A 20,489-nucleotide genomic window follows, 5' to 3' on the forward strand; every position below is an offset into this window, starting at 1 on the left:
ACTTTGAGATTATAAACTCTTTGAAGGCAAAGACTATATATATAGATTTAGGAGTCAGGTGGCGTTGGATTGGATCCCCTGTGAATCTTTATAGTACTTTGCACAGAACTAGGTGCTCAATAAACAGTTGTTTATTTTAATTCCTGTTTGGAATACTTTTCATTATTTTGGTTCATTCTAGACGTCGTTTTAGGTAGGCATTATCTTTTCCACTTTTAGTTATTGACTTATTTAATATATTTAATTAGTATTTACATTAAAGTAATATTGAATAGTTATTGAATTATTTAGTAATTGCTTCTGTGTTTAGTTCAAGATCTTACTGAATAAAAATTATGGGTAACCTGGTTAAACTGCATATGTTAAATACATGATTAAGCAAAATTCCTCTTCAAGTATTATGAGAAGCACATTGTTTCCCCTTTTTTTAATGGATTGTTTTTTTATTGAAAATGAAGTACCAAGTCAAAGAATTGTGAAAGATTTTATGTTCCTTAGAAATGAATTAGTACAAAAATAGATGATTTTAACATGTATTTGTCCTCAGTGGCTACGTACCTTAAATACTTGCTATAGTCAAGATTTTTTAAATCATCCAGATGTTTTTTAAGACTTTTCATTTTTTTTGCTTTAGTTTCACTTGCTTTAGGATTTTTATCATTTAATGCAAATGTCACATTTTTACATGAGACAAAGATTTTTCAATCAATGGCATATTGACTTCTTTTTATTGTCTCCTTAGGAACTGAGAGAAAGCTACAATACACAGCAGTTAGCCCTTGAACAACTTTATAAGATCAAACGTGACAAATTGAAAGAAATTGAAAGAAAAAGATCAGAGCTAATACAGAAAAAGAAACTAGAAGATGAGGCTACAAGGTAATATCACTGATAAATTTATTATGCTAGGTTGCTATTAGAATTCTGATTTTGTGGCCCATATCTTCAGTTTTACTATGAAAATTTAAGAGGAATAAAATGATTATCCTAAGATGTTAATTAGATTATAAATTTTAGAAGTTTTTCTTTTAAGGATTGGGTTTGTAGTAACCAATTTTATGTTCTGTTAGTGAAAAATATGGACTTTGGAGTCAGACCTGGATTAGAATTCTTGATCTGCTACTGATTATCCAAGGATGACCTGGGTTTAGTCACTTTACTTTTCTAAACCTCCATATTTCCATATGAAAAATGGAAACATTAATGCATACCTCATAAGTAACTGAGAATTATAAATAAAACAATGTAGCTAAAGAGCCAAGTATGTTTTGCAGGTAATAAGCACTCATTATTTCTCTCCATAGTAAATCTATTATTGTTTCCTGAAAAATCATAAAAACCAAGTACTTAATTTTATGGCGTGGTAAATACTGAATGTAGAACTGCCAGGTTGGTGCAGTTCTCTTTGTATATATCTGAGATATATCAACTGCCTCCATATATCGTAATAAGTAAGACAGCTGTGGTATCTGAATCATAGAACCATCCATTTAGAGACTTTGCATGATTTTTTTTCTATCAGTAAGATACTATTTCTAATATGTTCTTCTGTTTCTCCCAAGTTCTCTAGTGTCAGAAATTATTATAATTAGTTAACAAATATCAGTGAACTGACATTTCTTTGCCTTGGAGAAGAGTAGATGAGTAATGTCCATGAAAAACCTAATAGTTACTGTGGAATCAAGAATGACACATCACCATATAGCAGTTCCCTTCTCTTAATGGCTTCAAGTAGCCACTTGTAACATGTTTTTATTGAGTGGTCATGGTTGGCTGTGATGCAGGTAGACTCGGGGTTACTCTTTGCACCTAGATTTCTCATAATTCTATAGGAGATTCAGAGCTAAACAAATAGCTATAATACTCTCTACTCCAAGACTTCTACTTTTGTGACCCCCTAACAAAAGATACTAGAATAATATAGAAGTAGAGACCATGAAGTTCAAATGAAGAAGGCTTTTATTTGCTGCCTAACTTGTGCCACTTAACATTGCACAAGGGAACTGTGTAGTGGCTCCACAGCTAGTCACTGTGTCAGAATTTTCTGTTGACACATGCAAGTATCTTGGTATCTCTTTACTGCTCACAATTCCTTTCAGGCCAGCAGACCGTATTAGTAGAACACATTTCATTTCATTTATCAGCCTCACACATTATCCTACTTTAGTAGAGGGAAAGAATCAGAACAGAAGCAGATGTAGGATTGGTCTGGAGCTGTGTCTTAGTACTGTATCCCGACTTCTTGACCATTTCTCCAGCTATGTTGCTTTCTTGGTCCAAGCTATGGGTAATAGTCAGGTTTCCACATTGTAGATGTGGCTCTTTGCCCTTAGTCCAGCTTCTGAGGCATCTTCTGGCTGTGGACCAGTTTCTCATCCACAAGTTTCCACGTGAGAAACTTTACCAAAATTTAATTTTATATAATTCTAACTCTCTAGTCTTTTCTTTATCTCAGTAAATATGTGGTAAGTACTCTGATAGTGGTGTTTATAATGCTATGGGAATTTAAATAAAGGTAGATTGGGTCATCCTAGGCATGGGAGAGTGTCAGGGAAAGTTACAGAGGAACTGGGAAAAGGAATGTTGGTTGAAATTAAGTAAGGACTGCAAGAGAAGCATGCCCCTCAAAGGAGAGTCGGATATCAGATACAGGAGGTGTTAGAGGAAGCACTCTGTGAAGTGATAGAGGGTATGGGAGGGTTTACAAAGGGTTGAGAGAAGCTTGTCGTGGGATAGTGAACCAGGAATATGAAGCATTAGATATTATGGAAATGAGGAGGAAGGGTTGATGACTAAGTGGCTCTCTAGTTGTTGGAATTATTGGAGATTTCCAAATTCCTCCAGGAATTATGGGAGTAGAGATATGGAATGAAGCCAGACTTTCACGTTGGTGGGGCATAAATGCCCCCAAATCTCAGGGATGCATCTGGTCACAATCTCCACTGCCCTGTTAGTGTGTACGGAGGCTTGAAGAAGGTGCTGAATTTAGTGGTGACAGCTCTGCCTCCTGTAAGATCATGAAAAACAGATGCACAGAAGAGCTACGATGAGCATTAGTTCTAATACTAGAACAGCTGAGTCTGATCATAGGTCATTGTGACCAGCTAGAAACTAAGCTGCAGCTACATCAGACGTCAAAGAAACATGTACAGAAGCATGGCCCTTTATAGGAAAAATGTTCTATTATCTAACAAATGACAAAGACTTTTAAGTGATAATATAAGAAATAGCTAATCTGTCCAGAAGCATTTCCTATTTCCACAGCAATGCCTAAATCCTGAAGATAAGGAATAGCTAGAATAGTGGGAATGAGAGCTGGAAAGCAGTCCTTGTGAAGAATCTGGAGAGAAGAGGAGGAAATTTAGGTGTTTTCTGAACAAGTCCATTTTTAGATTTGTTTTCTGAATAGTTCCATTTCAGGTTTTCCCCCTTTTTTCTTGAGTCTCAGAGGTTGGCTGATAGGAAGAAATTTGAGAGTGTGAGAAATTGTTAGTCATACTCCCCAGCTTGATCTATGTGTCCAATATTTCTTTCTTGACTAATTGATTGATTAATTGATTTTCTCCATCTGCCTTGATCCCCACAGTTTCTCCACACCCCCTACTAATATCTCTTTGCAGTAAACTAACTATATAATTATAGAAGATTAAATGTGTAAGAAATATGTAATTTTTCTTCAACTTTCCAGGAACAAGATCTTCTATTATGTTTTTATTTTGTGTAAAAAATATTTTAAGACATTATGCAAAATTATTTTCTTTCATGTAAAGGAAAGCAAAACAAGCAAAAGAAAACTTATGGAAAGAAAATCTTAAAAAGGAGGAAGAAGAAAAGCAAAAGCGACTTCAAGAAGAAAAAGCACAAGAGAAAGTTCAAGAAGAGGAGCGGAAAGCTGAGGAGAAACAATGTAAGGATAAGGGTAAAAATAATTCGTTCGATTTTTCTGAAACAGAGCAACAAAAGCAATAAGAAAAAGATTCTGATGAACAAAAAAAAGAAGAAGAAAATTAAAACAGATGCTGATCCTTAGAGTCAGAAAAAACCATTTTCTAAATTAAACTTGGATAAGAGAAGTTTGTAGGTTTATTAAGACAGACGGAGGGTAGAAATCTTAAAACAACACGGAGCAAAGAAGATAGTTATCACAAACTATGAATAAACCCTGACAGAGTTTTCATTATTGAAGTAAATAGTTTAAAATATTTTTATTCTTAAAATATTTTTATTCCACCAGTGTAACTATTTATTTTAATGAAGCAACAGTAAAATTTTAAGTCTTTGCACATTGAAATTTTCTCAGAAGGTATACTTTGGAAACACCATGAAGTCCATTTCCAAAATACTTTAAATATTATTGTATTTCTTTTGAATGCTTATTAATGATACAATGTGCTGAAAATGTTATAAGGTAAAGCATTTATTCTATTAATGAGCAAAGTATCTTTAATCTGTTACATCTAGTGTACTTGTGAACTCTTCTACTGTGTTTTTTAGAATCATACTGATAAATCTGTAGATCTTTCTTCAGTCAACGGTGTTTACTTGCTGATCGTCTCATCTGTGACCTCCCTTTGTGCTCTTCTTTCCTTTGATATTCTGACCTCCACAGATCAAATTAAGCCTCTTGCAGCTTAGCCTCCCTCCACTTCGCACACTTAGTCACCACTCCCGCACCTTCCCTTATCCATGCACATGGCCCACCCTGCAAGTGGTCTCTCTGTTTTACTGCCTCCTGCTTTAGTTAAGATGCACAGTCTTGTTTGTTTTATATTGATTCTATGCCTATTGAAGATACTTAAGTCCTAACAAGCCCATATCAAATGGTTTTTCATTATACTCTTTGCTCAGGTTTTTGAGTTTTTTGTTGTTTTTTTTTTTTTGAGCTGTTTATTGAGTCATAGCAAAGATGAGTGTATATAGGAAAGCAGCAAATAATGACAGTTATCTTCTCTTTAGGTGAGCCAACTGTTGCTTTGGTGAATTACAGAGCATTATATCGCTTTGAAGCAAGGAGCCACGATGAAATGAGTTTTAATTCTGGGGATATAATACAGGTAGGAAACAGTCTTTTTTTTTTTTTCTCATGAATAAGCTGAATGCAATGTAACATGTTACTTTCTATAATAATAATATTGAATATAATTTTATATGGTGATTCACCATTTTAAAAATATATCTTAAACATTGCCTCATTTGGCTCTTATGACATACTGCAGGGCTGTGTGGGGCAGTTATTATTACTGCCATATTCTAGGTAAGGAAGGCTTACACCAGTTGTAACTGTCAGCAGCATGTTGCCAGAGTGGGGTGCAAGTACATGTCTTTTGATTTTCAAATCCAGTGTTCTTTCCACCATGCCGTACTACTATATGTCATAAAAGGTGATACTGATTTTGTTATTTTAATAAATTACCAGTAAAATTTGGGGGAGCTGGTTATTTTCTGGCAACCATTAAAAAAATTGTAGAATAGATAAACAAGATTATACTGTATAGCACAGGGAAATATATACAAGATCTTATGGTAGCTTACAGAGAAAGGAATGTGACAATGAATATATATATGTTCATGTATAATTGAAAAATTGTGCTCTACACTGGAATTTGACACAACATTGTAAAATGATTATAAATCAATAAAAAAAAACTTAAAAAAAAATAAAATAGTTGAAGGAGTTAGGTTCTGTGGCTCTAACTAGATACCGACTCTTGTTCTTTGGAATAAAAGGTTTTTATTATATAATCACAGACCATGTAAAATGGATGAATAAGATGCAGGGAATAGCATTTGTTAGAGCTGTTGTGATGTACTGAAGAGAATACAGGCTTTAGAAGTATGCCAGCTTGGATTTTAGTCCCCGCTTCAGTTTTCTTCTTAGTAAATAAGTTATATTACCTAGAATACCTAGCCAGTTTCTATTCTCTTATCTCTATACACTGTTCATCAGTTAGGTAGCAAACATTCAGTGATACTTGCAATAGGGTTTACCAGAACTATCTATTCAAATACCCAGAATAATCACCAGCTACACATTCCTTCTGTTGCTATCACCACACTGACAGTGCCATGGTTGCTCCTCACTGAGGGAAGTTTGTTTTACAGGCAGCTTAAGTCCACAGTCTGCTGGCCATATCATTCCTCTTCTTCTAGTTGATGATGATCAAAGTCCAAGAATGAGTAAATACAGCCTATCTCTGGGCACGTTTCGTCAAGAGCCTACTTGTATATTTGGTTATATATATTTTTTTATTGTCCATATACATGTTGTCCTTATAAATAAATGGACTTAGGACCAAACTTGGAAATAAAATCTCTACATAAGTATAGGAACTTCTTTTTTTTAATATTTTTTATTGATGTATAATCATTTTACAATGTTGTGTTAAATTCCAGTGTTCAGCACAATTTTTCAGTCATTCATGGACATATACACACTCATTGTCACATTTTTTTCTCTGTGAGTTATCATAACATTTTGTGTATATTTCCCTGTGCTATACAGTGTAATCTTGTTTATCTATTCTACAATTTTGAAATCCCAGTCTATCCCTTCCCACCCTCCACCCCCCTGTATTTGGTTATATCTTTTATTTATTCTTTCAGCAAATATTTGTTGAGGGCTATGCTAGGCTGGGGATATGTGAACAAAACACAGTCTCTGTTCTTAATGAGTTTATAGTCTGATGAGAAAGACATAGTAAAGAAGTAGAGAAAAGAAGGTAGAGGAAGGAAGGCTATAGACTGCTACCAGCTGTAGAACAGACCTCTTCCATGGTCAGAGAGCCAGTCTGGAGGCAGTGACAACAGGAACATAAAATTAACTGGAATTTCTTGAGTGCTTGTGTTGTCTACCGAATATGTAAAAGAATGAGTCATGGGTTACTTACCAGATACCTGATCTGGACAGTTTGGTTGATAATAGTGTCCTTCACTAAGAGAGGAAGATTAGAAGGTGGAAATATAAGTGGAAATTGAAGTGAGGTTCAGTTTAGGCTGAGTTTCATATTTCTAGGCAACAATTGGATATCCAGAGATACCCAGAGAGAGCTCAAGTAGAGATCTCAGGCAGAGATCAGAGGAGGCCAACTTGGATGTCATCAGTGTGTCTGGTGGTAATTGAAGACATGACTGTAGTGGAGATCATCCAAGGGAATAGTGAAGAAGGGGGAACATGATTAAGGATGCAATCCCTGAGAAACATGGACACTGAAGGGACTGTTAAAGGAAGAGGAGCCCTAAAAGAATGACTGGAGGTAGGGGAAAAAACAGGAGTTTAGTGCCAGGGAAATTTGAGAAGAATGGTCCACATGTAAAATAAGACAATACTAAAAAAAAAAAAAATTGACAACAGCATAGTTATTGTTAACCTTGAGGAGAACAGTATTGAGTGAAGAAGTGGAGAAAGAAGCCAAATTTCAGTGAGTTGAGGAACAAATTGGAAGGGAGGAAGAGGAGCCAATGAATGTATAAAACTCTTTGGAAGAGCTTGGCTTTTAAAGGAGGAAGGGAGCGAAGATGGTAAATAATGAGGAATATGGGTTGAGGGAAGTTGCTCTATTTTTTTGTTTTTATCTTTTGGTTTTTTAACTTGGCAGAAGCTTGAGCAAGTTTAAATAATGATAGAAAAGATCTGCAGCTCAGAGGGGCAAAGTTAATGATACTGGAAAGAGTAAATCACTAGTAGAGGAAGATTGCTTTTTCTAATTAAAGTATGACTTACATTTAGTAAAATGCACAGCCATAAGTCATGAGTATACAGTGCAAATAATTTGTTCACGTGTATTTCTATGAAACCACCACTCAGATCAACATACAGAATACAGAGCACTGAGGAAGGTACCACATGCCTCCCTGTCACAGACCTCTCTGTTTTGATCAGTGGATGGAGATGAACATTCATGAGAATCTGGAGGGCTTGGACCTAGAGCACAGGGAGAGGGAGTAGTGGAAGAACTTGATACCTCTTCCTTTGTGATTGGAGGGCTAGAAGAAAAGATGGGTGGGATCATAAATTTGCTGAGGTAGAAGGTGAGGTTAAATATGAGGGCTTCTGTTATTCTTGGTCAGGATAGCAGCAAGTTCTGATCAGCTTATTGGATGAGGGTGGCAGAGGAGATTTGATTGAAAATTAAAAAGATAAGAAATTCCACTGAACCCTGACAACATTTTTCATGACAGCTTGCTTTTCCTGCCCTATCTATTAATGCTACTTTTGAAGTAATAGTTTCCCTAGGCCTGTGAAAATTTATGTAAAACTTTCTGGTTTAATCTGTGTAAACTGACAACTAAAAATTCATTAGAACTATAAATGATACATATGAAATTGATTGAAATTGACCCCTTACAAAGCAGAGTTGGTTTCACTCTGAAAAATAAGTGAATGGGCCTTTTCTTCTTCGTAAGGTTGAAAATACTAGGAAATAGTATTAAAGAAATTATGATTTTTAAAGTTTGTAGGAAAAGGAAGAAGTGTTTGAATGCTAGTACTCATACCTTTCAAGTGATTCCTTGCCTTGAGACCAAATACTTAAATCAGGTTTAGGTTGCATTTCTCGGGTTAATTGTGTTCTTGCCTTCATTTTTAGTGCTCTGGTTGAGCGACTTTAAACAGTCTTAAACTAGATCTACAGGATGATATTTAATCGGTGGTTCCTCATGTTCTACTTCAGAACATAGTTTTATGGTGGTTACCTGGCTGTGATGCTGTCTGTGAGATTTAGCCACCACAGCTCTGATTGGGGGATTTTCTAAATATCTTATTCATAATCTAATAAATAGCCAGACATGTAACATTAAAATGAGAATTATTTACCATGAACACAAGTGAAGTTGCCCTGACAAAAACTCCATTTGTTATCAGTTAAGCTTTAAATCTGTTGTTTATCTAATTTAGAATAGTCCGTTCGAGTTAACATTCGTTGAGTTTCTAACCATGTGCCTCCTGGGGATATATAAAAATGAATAAGGAAGTCAAAGTTTAGGAAGAAAAAAGAAGTGTGTTTAACTGTACAGAATATAACATGGTAAGTTTAGATTAATGACTTAGAGAAATAAAGTGCTGTCGGAACCCAAGGATGAAGCAATAACACAACCAAATAGAATTGGGAACGTTTTCCCCAAGAAGAGAATGGAGGAAGGACTCAAAGGATTCTGTTTCATACTTGTTTAGTGCTTTACAGTTTACTAAGCATTTTTATGAATATTCTTAATTTAATTCTCAAAATAACCTGGAATAAGATAGGACAGGTATTTTTCCCTCAGATTTTATGGATGAAGAAACTGAGGCCTTAGATGGTATTCATTATCTCACAGCAGATTACCAACCAGCTGGCATGGCTAAAGCTGAAGCGTAGTTCTTTACTTCCAAAGTCTGTGCTCTTTCTCGTAACCCACATAAAATTCTGCCAGGAGGAATAGCTTGAACAAAAATGCTGAAACATATGAGCACCTGACCATTTGCCTAGAAAATGGAACAGGTGTTGAGAGATGAAGCTAGAAAAGTAAGCTCACACTTGACAAAGAAACCATAATTTCAGAGGCCTTGAATTCTACACCAAGAAGTTTGAACTTTGACATGCTTAAAACTACAGTGACGGAATCTGCCAGGATAAATATTGTGATAAGTCTGCAGTGACTCATATAGAATAAAAGACGCTGAAATTGGAAAGGGAGAAGTAAGATTTAATTTGCAGAAGACATGATTGTCTATGTAGAAAATCCCATAGAATCTACTGGAAAAGAAAAAAAGCTTTTAGATCTAATAAGTAAGTTTAGCAAGCTTGTGTGGCAGGATACAAATCATATACAAAAATTAGTGTGTTTCTGTTTACAAGCAAGTAATGTTCAGAAATTGAAATAAAAATACCATTTATGATAACATAAAAATACGAAATGCTTAGAGATAAAATGGATAAAAGATGTGCAAGACCTGTTATGAAGTATTGTTGAGAAAAATTGAAGACCTAAATAAATGGAAAGCTATATACCATGTTCATGATTTGGAAGGCTCAGTATTGGTGATAAAGCAGTTCTCCTCAAATTCTCCTATTATAGTCAAGGCACTTTCAATCAAACTCCCACCAGGCTTTTTGGTAGAAATTGACAAGCTGATTCATAACCAAAACAACTTTAGAAAAAGTAGAACAAAGTTGAAGGCCTATGCTACCTGATTATAGGTGTATTGTAAAGTTACAGTAATCAAGATGGTGTAGTATTAATATCCAGATAGGTAAATAGATCAGTGGAACAGAATAGGTAAAGAGATCTACATCTCTATATTTATATAACTGATTTTTACAAAGGCAGTTCAGTTGAGAAGGGATACTCTTTTCAAAAAAAGCAAATAATACTGGAACAATTAGCTATCCATATAAACAAAAATGAATTTTGGCTAATTGCTTACAACATACATAAAAATTAGCTCAACATAGATCAAATGTAAATCCTGAAATGTAAAACCTAAAACTGTAGAACTTATAGAAGAAAACATTGGAGAAAATCCTTATGACTTTGAGTTGCTTAAGGATTTCTTAGATACAACATAGTACGAGGTTTCTTTCTGATGGAGACTGTTCTCCATCAAACAGTAGTTGATTGTGGTAATGATTGCACAACTGAATATACTAAAATTCATTGATTTGTATACTCTAAATGGGAGGATTGTATGGTGAATTTTCTCTCAATAAAGCTGTTATTGTAACAAGATAAACATGGATCCACCACATGAGCCAGCCATTCCACTCCTAGATCTTTACTCAAGAGAATTGAAAACATTATGTCCGTACAAAAACAGATGTTCATTGTGACTTTACCTGTCATAGCCAAAAACAGTTCAAATGTCCATCAGTAGGTATAAACAGATAAACAAATAGTGGTACATCCATACAATGTAATACTACTCAGTAATCAGATGGAACTATTCACATTCACTACAACATGGATGGATCTCAAAATAATAATAAACAGTAGGCTGAGTAAAAGGAGTCAGACCAAAAGGAAAAAGGATATGTATTGTGTGATTTTTGTTTATAGAAAGTACTAGAACATGCAGAGTAATCTTTAATGACAAAAAGCAGACCAGTGCTTTCCTGGAGAATGAGGCAAGAGTCATGTGGAGAAGTGGAAGGGAGTGCTTTCAGTGGATTAAGAAGAAATATTCGGGGGTGATGGATGTGTTTATTATCTTGATTGTGGTGATTTTTCACAAGTGTATACATATGTCAAAACTTAACAAATTTAATACCTTAAATATGAATTTTATATGTTTGTTATACCTCAGAAACCTATTTTTAAAAATCTAAATGGATGCAGAGTCATTTGCCATACAAATTCTACATGATTTGAATTCTACTGTCAAATCTGTTTTAGAAAGGTCATCTGAAGAGTGTAGAAAATGTAGTGGAGAACAGAGACACAGTTGGCATATTAATTTGTTCATGACTTTAGCAAATTAGTATTATGCAGGGCAAGGGTATCAATGAAAGGGCTCACAAATTGAAGAAATACATGTAAATAAAGAATAATGTAGTATGACAAAGCTAATTATGGTAGTATAAGATAATTCTGGCCTGGGTTGGGGGCAATTAACATAATCTTGAAGGATGAGTAAAGAGTACAATAATCTGGCTGTGAAACGGAAAAAGCCTCAAGTAGGTTAGGAGTGTTAAGGTTGAAAAAGAATTCAGAAAACCTTTTAGTGGCAAAATCAATAGAGTATGGACAGGGAAATGTAAGAGAGGTAAGAGCCAAAGATTTTTTTTTATTTAAAATGATTAAGTCTTTGGTAAGAATTACAGAGATAAAAGGAATTTAGGAGAAGGAGTAGATTAAGGGAGAAAAGAAGTTCAATCTTAGACTTAAGTTGGCAGTTCCTATGGGACATCCAGTTGAAGATGTCTTAGTAATTGAAAGTATAGGGTTGTCCCTTTGGCAAGAAGTCAGTTCTGCAAATATAGCTTTCATTTCAGATTCATTATTGTATAAAGAACTGATCAAACTGTAGGAATGAGGAGGCCTGTTCTGGAAGTTGTGTAGCATGAAGTAAGAAAGTCAGTGATGAAACTTGAGATATTATCAGTGTTCAAGGGACAAAGGACCAAGAAGCAGAAGAAGAGCTGCTGTGAGGACAGAGGATGTTGGACTGTAAGAGGGAAATGTCTGGGAGAAGAAATGAAACTATAAATCACCTATGTGTTTTACCAGTGAAAAATAGTATGCGGAGAAAGTTTTCTAGTTCTCTTTGAGAGTTCAAAAATCCTCTAATAAGAAAAGAGAAAACAAAGCAAAAAACAAAGTGATGAGTAACCATAGGAAAATAGAAAGTTTACAAAACTAGAAATGTAATTAGCAGAACACTGCATGACTCAGATGTAAATATTAATTTACATAGTCATAATAATATAAAAATTGAATATAACTTAACCAAAAGTTATAGCAATATTAGTAAAATAAGAGGATACAGTAAACATGAGTTAAATTTTTGTTTTCTATAACCAAAAACCAATAGATAATGTCTAAAATTGAAAAGTTCAAACAATAAATAGCAGCATAAATACATTATTTAGAAATGTGGAAGATAATACAGAAGAAACAGCTAAGAAGAACAAGGTGCTATTAGGAGTGGAAATCAGGGCATAAGGAGCATGTGGTCTTCTATCATAGGCCCTGTAGAATGCTATTTGTTTTTGTAAACTATTTTTATGTATTAACTTGGAAAAATTAAAAATATGTAAAAAGACACCTTGTCAATCGTTAGAGATAGTAACCTATTAATTTGTAGGAAATGCCTTTGCTATTTAGTTAGATGGGCCTGAATTCTGAATTCTAATTCTGAAAATTTGGCTGTTAAACAGTGGTTTGCATCCATTCCCATCATAAATGTGTGGCTTTCTAACCACTGTTAACCCTTCTCTTTGTTTCCCTAGGTTGATGAAAAAACTGTAGGAGAACCTGGTTGGCTTTATGGTAGTTTTCAAGGAAATTTTGGGTGGTTTCCTTGCAACTATGTAGAAAAAATGACATCAAGTGAAAAATCGGTGTCTCCTAAGAAGGCCTTACTTCCTCCTACAGTATCTTTATCTGCTACCTCAACTTCTGAGTAAGTTTTTAGCTAACAGTGGAGTTTATGTCTCTGCAAATGTAAGAATACCTAATACGTGTATTTGTGTCATCCTGCTACTTAATCATATTGTATCTGTACTGAACTCTCTACGAGCACCTTTTGTTTCAAATTTAATACTGAAGTTTGGTAAATAAAAACATAGGTCAGTAGTTTGTTTATGAATCTTTCCCATAAGTTGTATTTAAACACAATGTGTATTATATACAGGTGGATAAAATGGCAGTACTTCATTAGATTCTAAACAACTAAGTATACTTATATCTAATTGTTATATTTATAGATCACTTTCTTCAAATCAACCAGCATCAGTGACTGATTATCAAAATGTATCGTTTTCAAACCTAACTGTTAACACATCATGGCAGAAAAAGTCAGCTTTTACTCGCACTGTGTCCCCTGTATCTGTATCACCTATTCATGGACAGGTATGTATCATTAATTATTGTGTGCTTTGTTCTTTGACATTGCTCCTGGTTCATGTAAAATAGACTGAAGATTTTTGTGCAAAGGTGTCATTTATTCTTTTAACCAGAGTTTGGCTTCTGTTCTTATCATTTATATATGATATGAAGTTGAAGAAATTATTAGAGGTTTCTCAACAATTTATTCTCATAGTATCAAGCTGCTACCAGCTAAGATTTCTGAGTTCAAAATACAATTTTTGTGAGAGGGTATAGCTCAAGTGGTAGAGCGCATGCTTAGCATGCAGGAGGTTCTGGGTTCAATCCCCAGTACCTCCTCTAAAAATAAATGAATAAACCTAATACTAACTCCTTCCAAAAAATTTTTTTAATGTAAAAATTCAAAATATAATTTTTACAAATCAAATCTTTTATTGTTCTTAATTTGTAGTTAATATAAAAGCTTGGGCTTGGGGATTTTTTTGTTGTTTCTTTTCCTTAAATAAATCATTTGTGTGAGAACTGTGTTTATATATATATATTTAGCCTCTGGTTTAGATGTAACCAAGATGCAAGTATTGTTGTATTAACATTATTAGAAAGAAATCACAGACCTCATCAGAATAGAGTCCTGCAGATTTCACCTTCACTCTGAAATGTTTATTGTATGACCATAGGTTCCAGACATTTTATTATGTGCTAGAAATTTAATGGGAAAAAAAACCTCTGTCATTAAGAAGTCATAATCTAATGAACACAAACATAAATAAATAACTTTATGAGAAATGTTGTAATAAAGATATTTTACAAAGTCTTGAGGGGTATATAGAGGGGAGAGCATTTCTTTTCAATCTGTGGGAATTGCAACAGGCTTCGCAACAAGCAGGGCATTTGAGTAGAACATTCAAAAATGAGCAGTATTTCATCAAACAGATAATGAAAGTTATTCCTGTGAAAGAACAGTTTGGGGAAAGTCACTGAGGCATATTAACACAAGGAGTTTACAGGAAACAAGAATTGTTTATAGTGTAACTAATGTATAGGACTTGAAGAAAGGGTTAAGAAGTGAAGTTAGAAGAGTTGAGGTTTATTTACAAAGCATTTAATACTATGCTAAGCAACTGGCAGTGGAAAGCCCACAAAGGTTTTTAAGAGGAGAGTTCAAGTATATATTTTAGGAAGATAGCTCTGGCAGTAGTATAGAGGCCAGATGGGTGGAAGAAAGCAAAGGAAGGGAGGATGTTACAATAGCTAAGTGACAGATGATGTGTGAACCAATACCATAGTAATGAAAATATATAGGAGAGGAGATAGACTTAAAAGAGTATTAGAAATCAGCATAAAATTAGGAATCCATTGAATGTGGAAAGTGAGGAAGAAGTTGGAGTTAAAGGTACCTCTTCAGGGTAAATAACTGAAAGGATGATGGTATCATTGTGCAGTGCAGGAGAAGTGGGCTTGGAGGGTTCTAAAAATGACTACATCTCAGGCATGCAGGTTAAATATCTGTAGTAGGTGCAGCCTGGTGGGAAAGCTTAGTAGGCAGCTTGATTTACAAGGCTGGAGCTCAAAAGATACAGTTACAATTAAGATATAGATTTGAAAGGTCTTAGGCATAAATTGGATTATTTAGGAAATTATGTGAAACAGGAAGGGAGAGGGACTGGACCAAAGAAGAGCCATCAGTCACCAGAGAGTGAGCTTCAGGAACTGCAGGGGTTTTAGTGATGTCAGCACTGTTCAGAGTTCAGGGAAAGTAAGGGCCTGCAAGAAGCTTTTGACTCTGATGTTATCAGTAATCTTGTTAAGAGGTTCAGTATTGTGATGGGTAGGAACTGAAGTTAGAATGGATTGAGGGGTGAAACTGGAAAGCAAGTTTAAGACTGTTCTTTCTTTAAGGAAGTTAGAAGTAGACGTAAATAGAGAAGTGGAAAAACTGAAGATTTAAGAGAGGGACTTTACAGTGTTACAGAATATTTTTAGAAAATGAGAGGGCATAAGAGAAGGTTTAGAGCACAGGTAAGGAGGTTAGCCTTATCAACAAAACAAAAACACTCCTTCCTCTGAGAGACGAGGGAAAGAAAGAAGGCTGAATAAGAACATGAAGAAGTTAAGAGACAGAAAGCAGAAAAGTGGAGGGAGGCCGAGCCCAAGTGCATCTCGATTCCTAGTGGAATAAACAGAGTCCGCTGCTGGGAGGAGACTTTGGAAACTGGAGGGAAAAAAAGGTTCCCCTTTTCATTTGTTCTGTGATATATAGTTGATGGATCTGTGAATACACTTCTTGAGTATCCAGTGTTTACCTCCCATTACCAGTGGTGCTTAAGGCCAAGATGTTTCCTTGAATGGTAGGCGTTGGGTCTTAAAAGGCTATTCAGATGGTTGTCTGTCATATATAATTCTAGGCTACTTACTAGATAAGTTATCTTAAGTCACCATTGATAATAAGTCACCACCACATCAAAATGGTCTGCTATCTGAACAGTAAGTATGTTTTATACTAGGAAACAGAAATCATGGTTACTATTGTTTTTGTTTTTTTTTTAATTTTGTGATTTTGTATTCACAGGGACAGGTTGTAGAAAACCTAAAAGCACAGGCCCTTTGTTCCTGGACTGCGAAGAAAGATAACCACTTGAACTTCTCAAAACATGATGTTATTACTGTCTTGGAGCAGCAAGAAAATTGGTGGTTTGGGGAGGTGCATGGAGGAAGAGGATGGTTTCCAAAATCCTACGTCAAAATCATCCCTGGGAGTGAGGTCAAGCGGGAAGAGTAAGCATTTTTATGTGTTTACACAAGGTGTGGATGTTGGTGTTTTCACTGGTGAGTCAGCCGTCATCTGACTGGCTGTGCAGGAAATAAAAGTTTATGCTTAAGTCTGAGTATCAGAAGGGTAATTCCTAGAGTGAAAAAAATATATATATTTTTTCAGATATTCATACTAGTTTGAAAATATCTTTTATACTGGTTACTTTAGATTCCTGAAGTTTTCAGGGTGCTTAAAATTTTAGATCTCCTGCTTTCTTTGTAGCATCAGGTCAATTAGAGAAGTTACTTTTCATTTCCTCTAGAGCATTTCTCCCTTATTGTTTACTATAAATTGTAAATATTTAGACGAATCTTTACTGAAGGCCTCCCCTTTGCCAAAGTGGGGCTTTCCCATCTCTGGGCCTCCAGAGGTCCTTGAACATCACCTTCCTTACTGCTCATATACACTGGGTTGTAGTTATTTACTTCCTTGCCTATATCCTTTGTTAGGTCATAAGCCCCAGGAGCGTGGGATCCACATCTTTTTGTTCGTTTTTCAGTTTTTTCATACCTAATGCATCTTACCTTAATGCATAGTAGCTACTCAATCATATTAGTTCCACAACTGAGGAGAGGAGCGAATGAAAGAACAACCAAATGAATGAACTTTCACATGAACCAAAAAACAAAACCAGATAAGGTCTCTGGCCTTTATTTCCCAGCCTGTAGGGGAGTCAGGTCATCAAACATCTTTAATACAAAGACTTTTAAGTGCTGTAATACAGCTGTGGGTAACTGTTGCTTGTGTTTTATATGGAAGTTGATCTAAATAGAAAAGCAATATGATTTAACGAAAAGGAACAGGGGTCTTTGGAAATAAAGAGCCTTGAGTTCTGATTCTGCTGTTTTTACCAGACTGTGTGAGATAACCCACTTGGCCTTTAGCCTTTTAATTGATTGAATGAAAATAATAAACTAAAGAAATCTTTAAGAATCCTTTCAGTGCTAAGATTCTGTATATCAGTTTTTAGTTCAAATGCAGGAATTTACTTTTCAGTCGGACATAGAATACAACAGTAGTACATGGCTGATGTGTAGACTGGCACTGCGCTCCATCCTTTATAGAAACATCTCGTGTAAACTCCATAACATGTTACGGGGAAGGAAAACTTCAACACAAAGAGATTAAGTTTAAATGCCTTTAAGGACATTTCTCCTAACTTGTTGTTCAGTTACCGATCTTTTCTAACAGGTAAGGCGTGTAACTTGAAAACCTGCAGTAACAGAGAATTCAGCACTAAACAAGGCAGTTCATTCAGCGTGCCCATGTCGTAAGGTTCCACTCTGTTCACCTGAAAACTGTCTCACTATATAATTTACTCACAGGTCCTGGGGAGCCCTGTGACACCTGTATCCTACAGATGTCTATCTAGTTCTTAAATTCCACAGTCTTCTAGGTTTTTGAAACAGTTTCCTGGGTTAAATTGGAAATGAAATCTATACATGTTCCAAAATGTAAAAATAAAAAAACCCCACAAAAATGTAAAAATTAAGTTCTATTATTCTTACGTATTTTTTAAATGTACTGTGCTCTAAACAAGTAGTAAAAGTGATGTATTACCCTTGTTTTTCCCTAAACCAAGCCAAGTCCCATATGTGCTTTACTAAGTAACTGCCCATTTACCAATGCGTCATATTTTTTAAATTACCTTAGAAAGGCAAAATACCTCACATTTGAGAAAACTATTTATAAATTATATTGAAATTACTTTAATAGATTTAAAATTTTTTGAAGTTTGTAACTTTGACAGTTCTTAATCCACTAGAATTTTGTACATGAGGCTATTTCTAGCCTGTGTATTGAGACAGTATTTCAGTTAATTTTGGCTCTTAAAAGAATGTACTCCCAACACCTGCTGTGTTCATCACATCACATCACCTTTCTTGCTTTTTTGCTTGTTGATGTCTTTTTTTGTTGTTTCACTATTTTTTCTTACCTGTTTTGTATGTTTATTTGGCAGACCAGAAGCTTTGTATGCAGCTATAAACAAGAAACCTACCTCTGCAGCCTGTACAGTGGGAGAAGGTGAGCTTTTGGCAATTAGAAAATTAGATGGACGTCAAATTAGCAATTGACTGGTTATCTGACTTCCTACAGTTGTTACTCCCCTTGCTTTTTTTCCTTCAGTGTTAAAGTGAGGTTACGAAAACCTGCTCCCTCTCTATTTCACACAAATACTAAGAATATAGAAAAATATATGAAGATACTTGACACTTTTATAAAATCAGTACTACAAAAATTCAGCATAGACTGCCTCGATAAATAAGATCATTAATAAAAAGTGTTTCAGTGAGATAGCACAAAGTATTTTGTTTTCCATTTATTATATACTAGGTTATAGATGTTTAAAATATAAGTAAATTTCAGTACATATAGAGGTTCACAAATTGCATTTTACAGTGTACCACATAAATCATTAAGAGGATTTGAAATCAACGTATACTTTATCATAAATATTACAAAGAAAATTTGTATACCCCTTTGGGTTATTTGAGTGATTATCTTAATTTTCATCATGTACTGACAGATGAAAGCTATCTAACCTTACTTCAGACAGTATTTTTATTTAATAGTTATGTAGGTTTATAAATGAATTGTTCCATGTCTGTAGAGATACTGATAACCATTTGTAGCTTTGGGGTTATTCTCTGATATGATGATGATGATTATGATGACAGTGATGATAACACAACTGGGGAAAAAATCCTGTGATAAAGCTTTATAACAAATCAAAGACTTAATCTTTTCCTAAGAAATTGTTAAATAATTACTTCATTCTGTTTTCTCCCTTAATGTTTCTTTACATTTAGGTTTCCTTAAGTCACAAGTTCTTTTAATTTACTCAAGATCTTGGAGATTAACATAATCTGTAACCTTACAACCAAAATTAGTTTCTTTTTGCTTTGTTCCCTACAGAGTATATTGCACTTTATCCATATTCAAGTGTAGAACCTGGAGATTTGACTTTCACTGAAGGTGAAGAAATATTGGTGACCCAGAAAGATGGAGAATGGTGGACAGGAAGTATTGGCGATCGAACTGGAATTTTTCCATCAAATTATGTCAAACCAAAAGATCAAGAGGTAGAGTTATTTTGATATAGAAACAGAATCATTCCATTCCTGTTGATCAAGGTTCATATTTAAAACAGAGTCACACGTATATGGTTTTGGTCAGGCTGCTTTGGTTACAAGGAAACTACTTAGGGTAGCTCCAGTAAAATACTGTTTATTATGGGGATCCTGTTAGAGACAGAAGGGAGAAATGATTTCATGAAATCCTAAGAACAAGAGCCATAGGTAGGGCTGGGCCTCATGGTAACTACAGTTAGAAAATGGTTTGGATTCAGAGAGGCTTGCAAAGGAACAACCTTGAAGAAGTCTGTAAATCTTTAAGGCTCTGACATTAATGTGACTGAGCCCACACTCTGAGTTCCTGCTGCTTTTTGTCTCACCATTATATATAGTATACATAGTGCAGCCCCTCTCAGACTTTTTGGTTTCAGGAACTTTCTACATTCTTAAAATTTATTGGGGACTTGAAAGTTTCTGAAAATATATGGGTTATATCTAGTGATATTTTCCATATTAGAAATTAAAACTGGGATTTAAAAAAAATATAAATTCATTTTGAAATAACAAAATTAAACCCATTGTATGTTAACATAAATAACTTGCTTTTAATGAAAAACAACTATGTAGTATATCCCCCGCCCCCCCCCAAAAAAAGTTTAGTGAAGAGTGGTTATTATTTTATACTTAAAAAAATCTCATTAGTGTTTGGCTTAATTCAAGACAGCTAAAGTCTCACACCATTTCCATGTTCATCCTGTTGCAACATGTTCTTTTGGTTGAAGTATATGAAGACAATTCAACCCCACACAGATATGAAAGAAAACAGAAGTACAGTTTTCCCTTGAAAGCTTGAGTTTTATCATTGGTAAAACTCCTGTGAGCAGTTTTTGCATGAAGTGGCAGACTTACTTCATTGATCTTTGAGCAGATGTCTGCTAAATCTCAAGTAGGAATAATTTGTCATTAAGTCATTCTTTCAAATAAAAATGTTGTTCATGAAAAACCTAGTTTAGTTCATAGTTTGATCACCTGAGGCTGTTCCTTGAGACAACTCTTGTACTTCAGTGTGCAGCAGAAATCTC

General features: G+C 34.8%; 1 protein-coding gene across 6 annotated transcripts in view; it reads left to right on the top strand.

Annotated features, from left to right (window-relative positions):
* The window catches only part of ITSN2 (intersectin 2), a 132,922-nt gene that overhangs the window by 76,294 nt on the left and 36,139 nt on the right, over positions 1 to 20,489 (top strand). For all 6 annotated transcript variants that reach the window (XM_072938107.1, XM_072938109.1, XM_072938108.1 and 3 more), the window contains 8 exons: positions 743 to 879; positions 3,771 to 3,907; positions 4,957 to 5,054; positions 12,924 to 13,096; positions 13,401 to 13,545; positions 16,091 to 16,296; positions 18,294 to 18,358; positions 19,250 to 19,416. In XM_072938107.1, coding sequence (XP_072794208.1) covers positions 743 to 879; positions 3,771 to 3,907; positions 4,957 to 5,054; positions 12,924 to 13,096; positions 13,401 to 13,545; positions 16,091 to 16,296; positions 18,294 to 18,358; positions 19,250 to 19,416 — 1,128 coding nt within the window. The remainder of the gene's footprint in view (positions 1 to 742; positions 880 to 3,770; positions 3,908 to 4,956; positions 5,055 to 12,923; positions 13,097 to 13,400; positions 13,546 to 16,090; positions 16,297 to 18,293; positions 18,359 to 19,249; positions 19,417 to 20,489) is intronic.

The sequence above is a fragment of the Vicugna pacos genome, chromosome 15 (genome assembly GCF_048564905.1).
Source record: "Vicugna pacos chromosome 15, VicPac4, whole genome shotgun sequence".
Classification (NCBI taxonomy): domain Eukaryota; kingdom Metazoa; phylum Chordata; class Mammalia; order Artiodactyla; family Camelidae; genus Vicugna; species Vicugna pacos.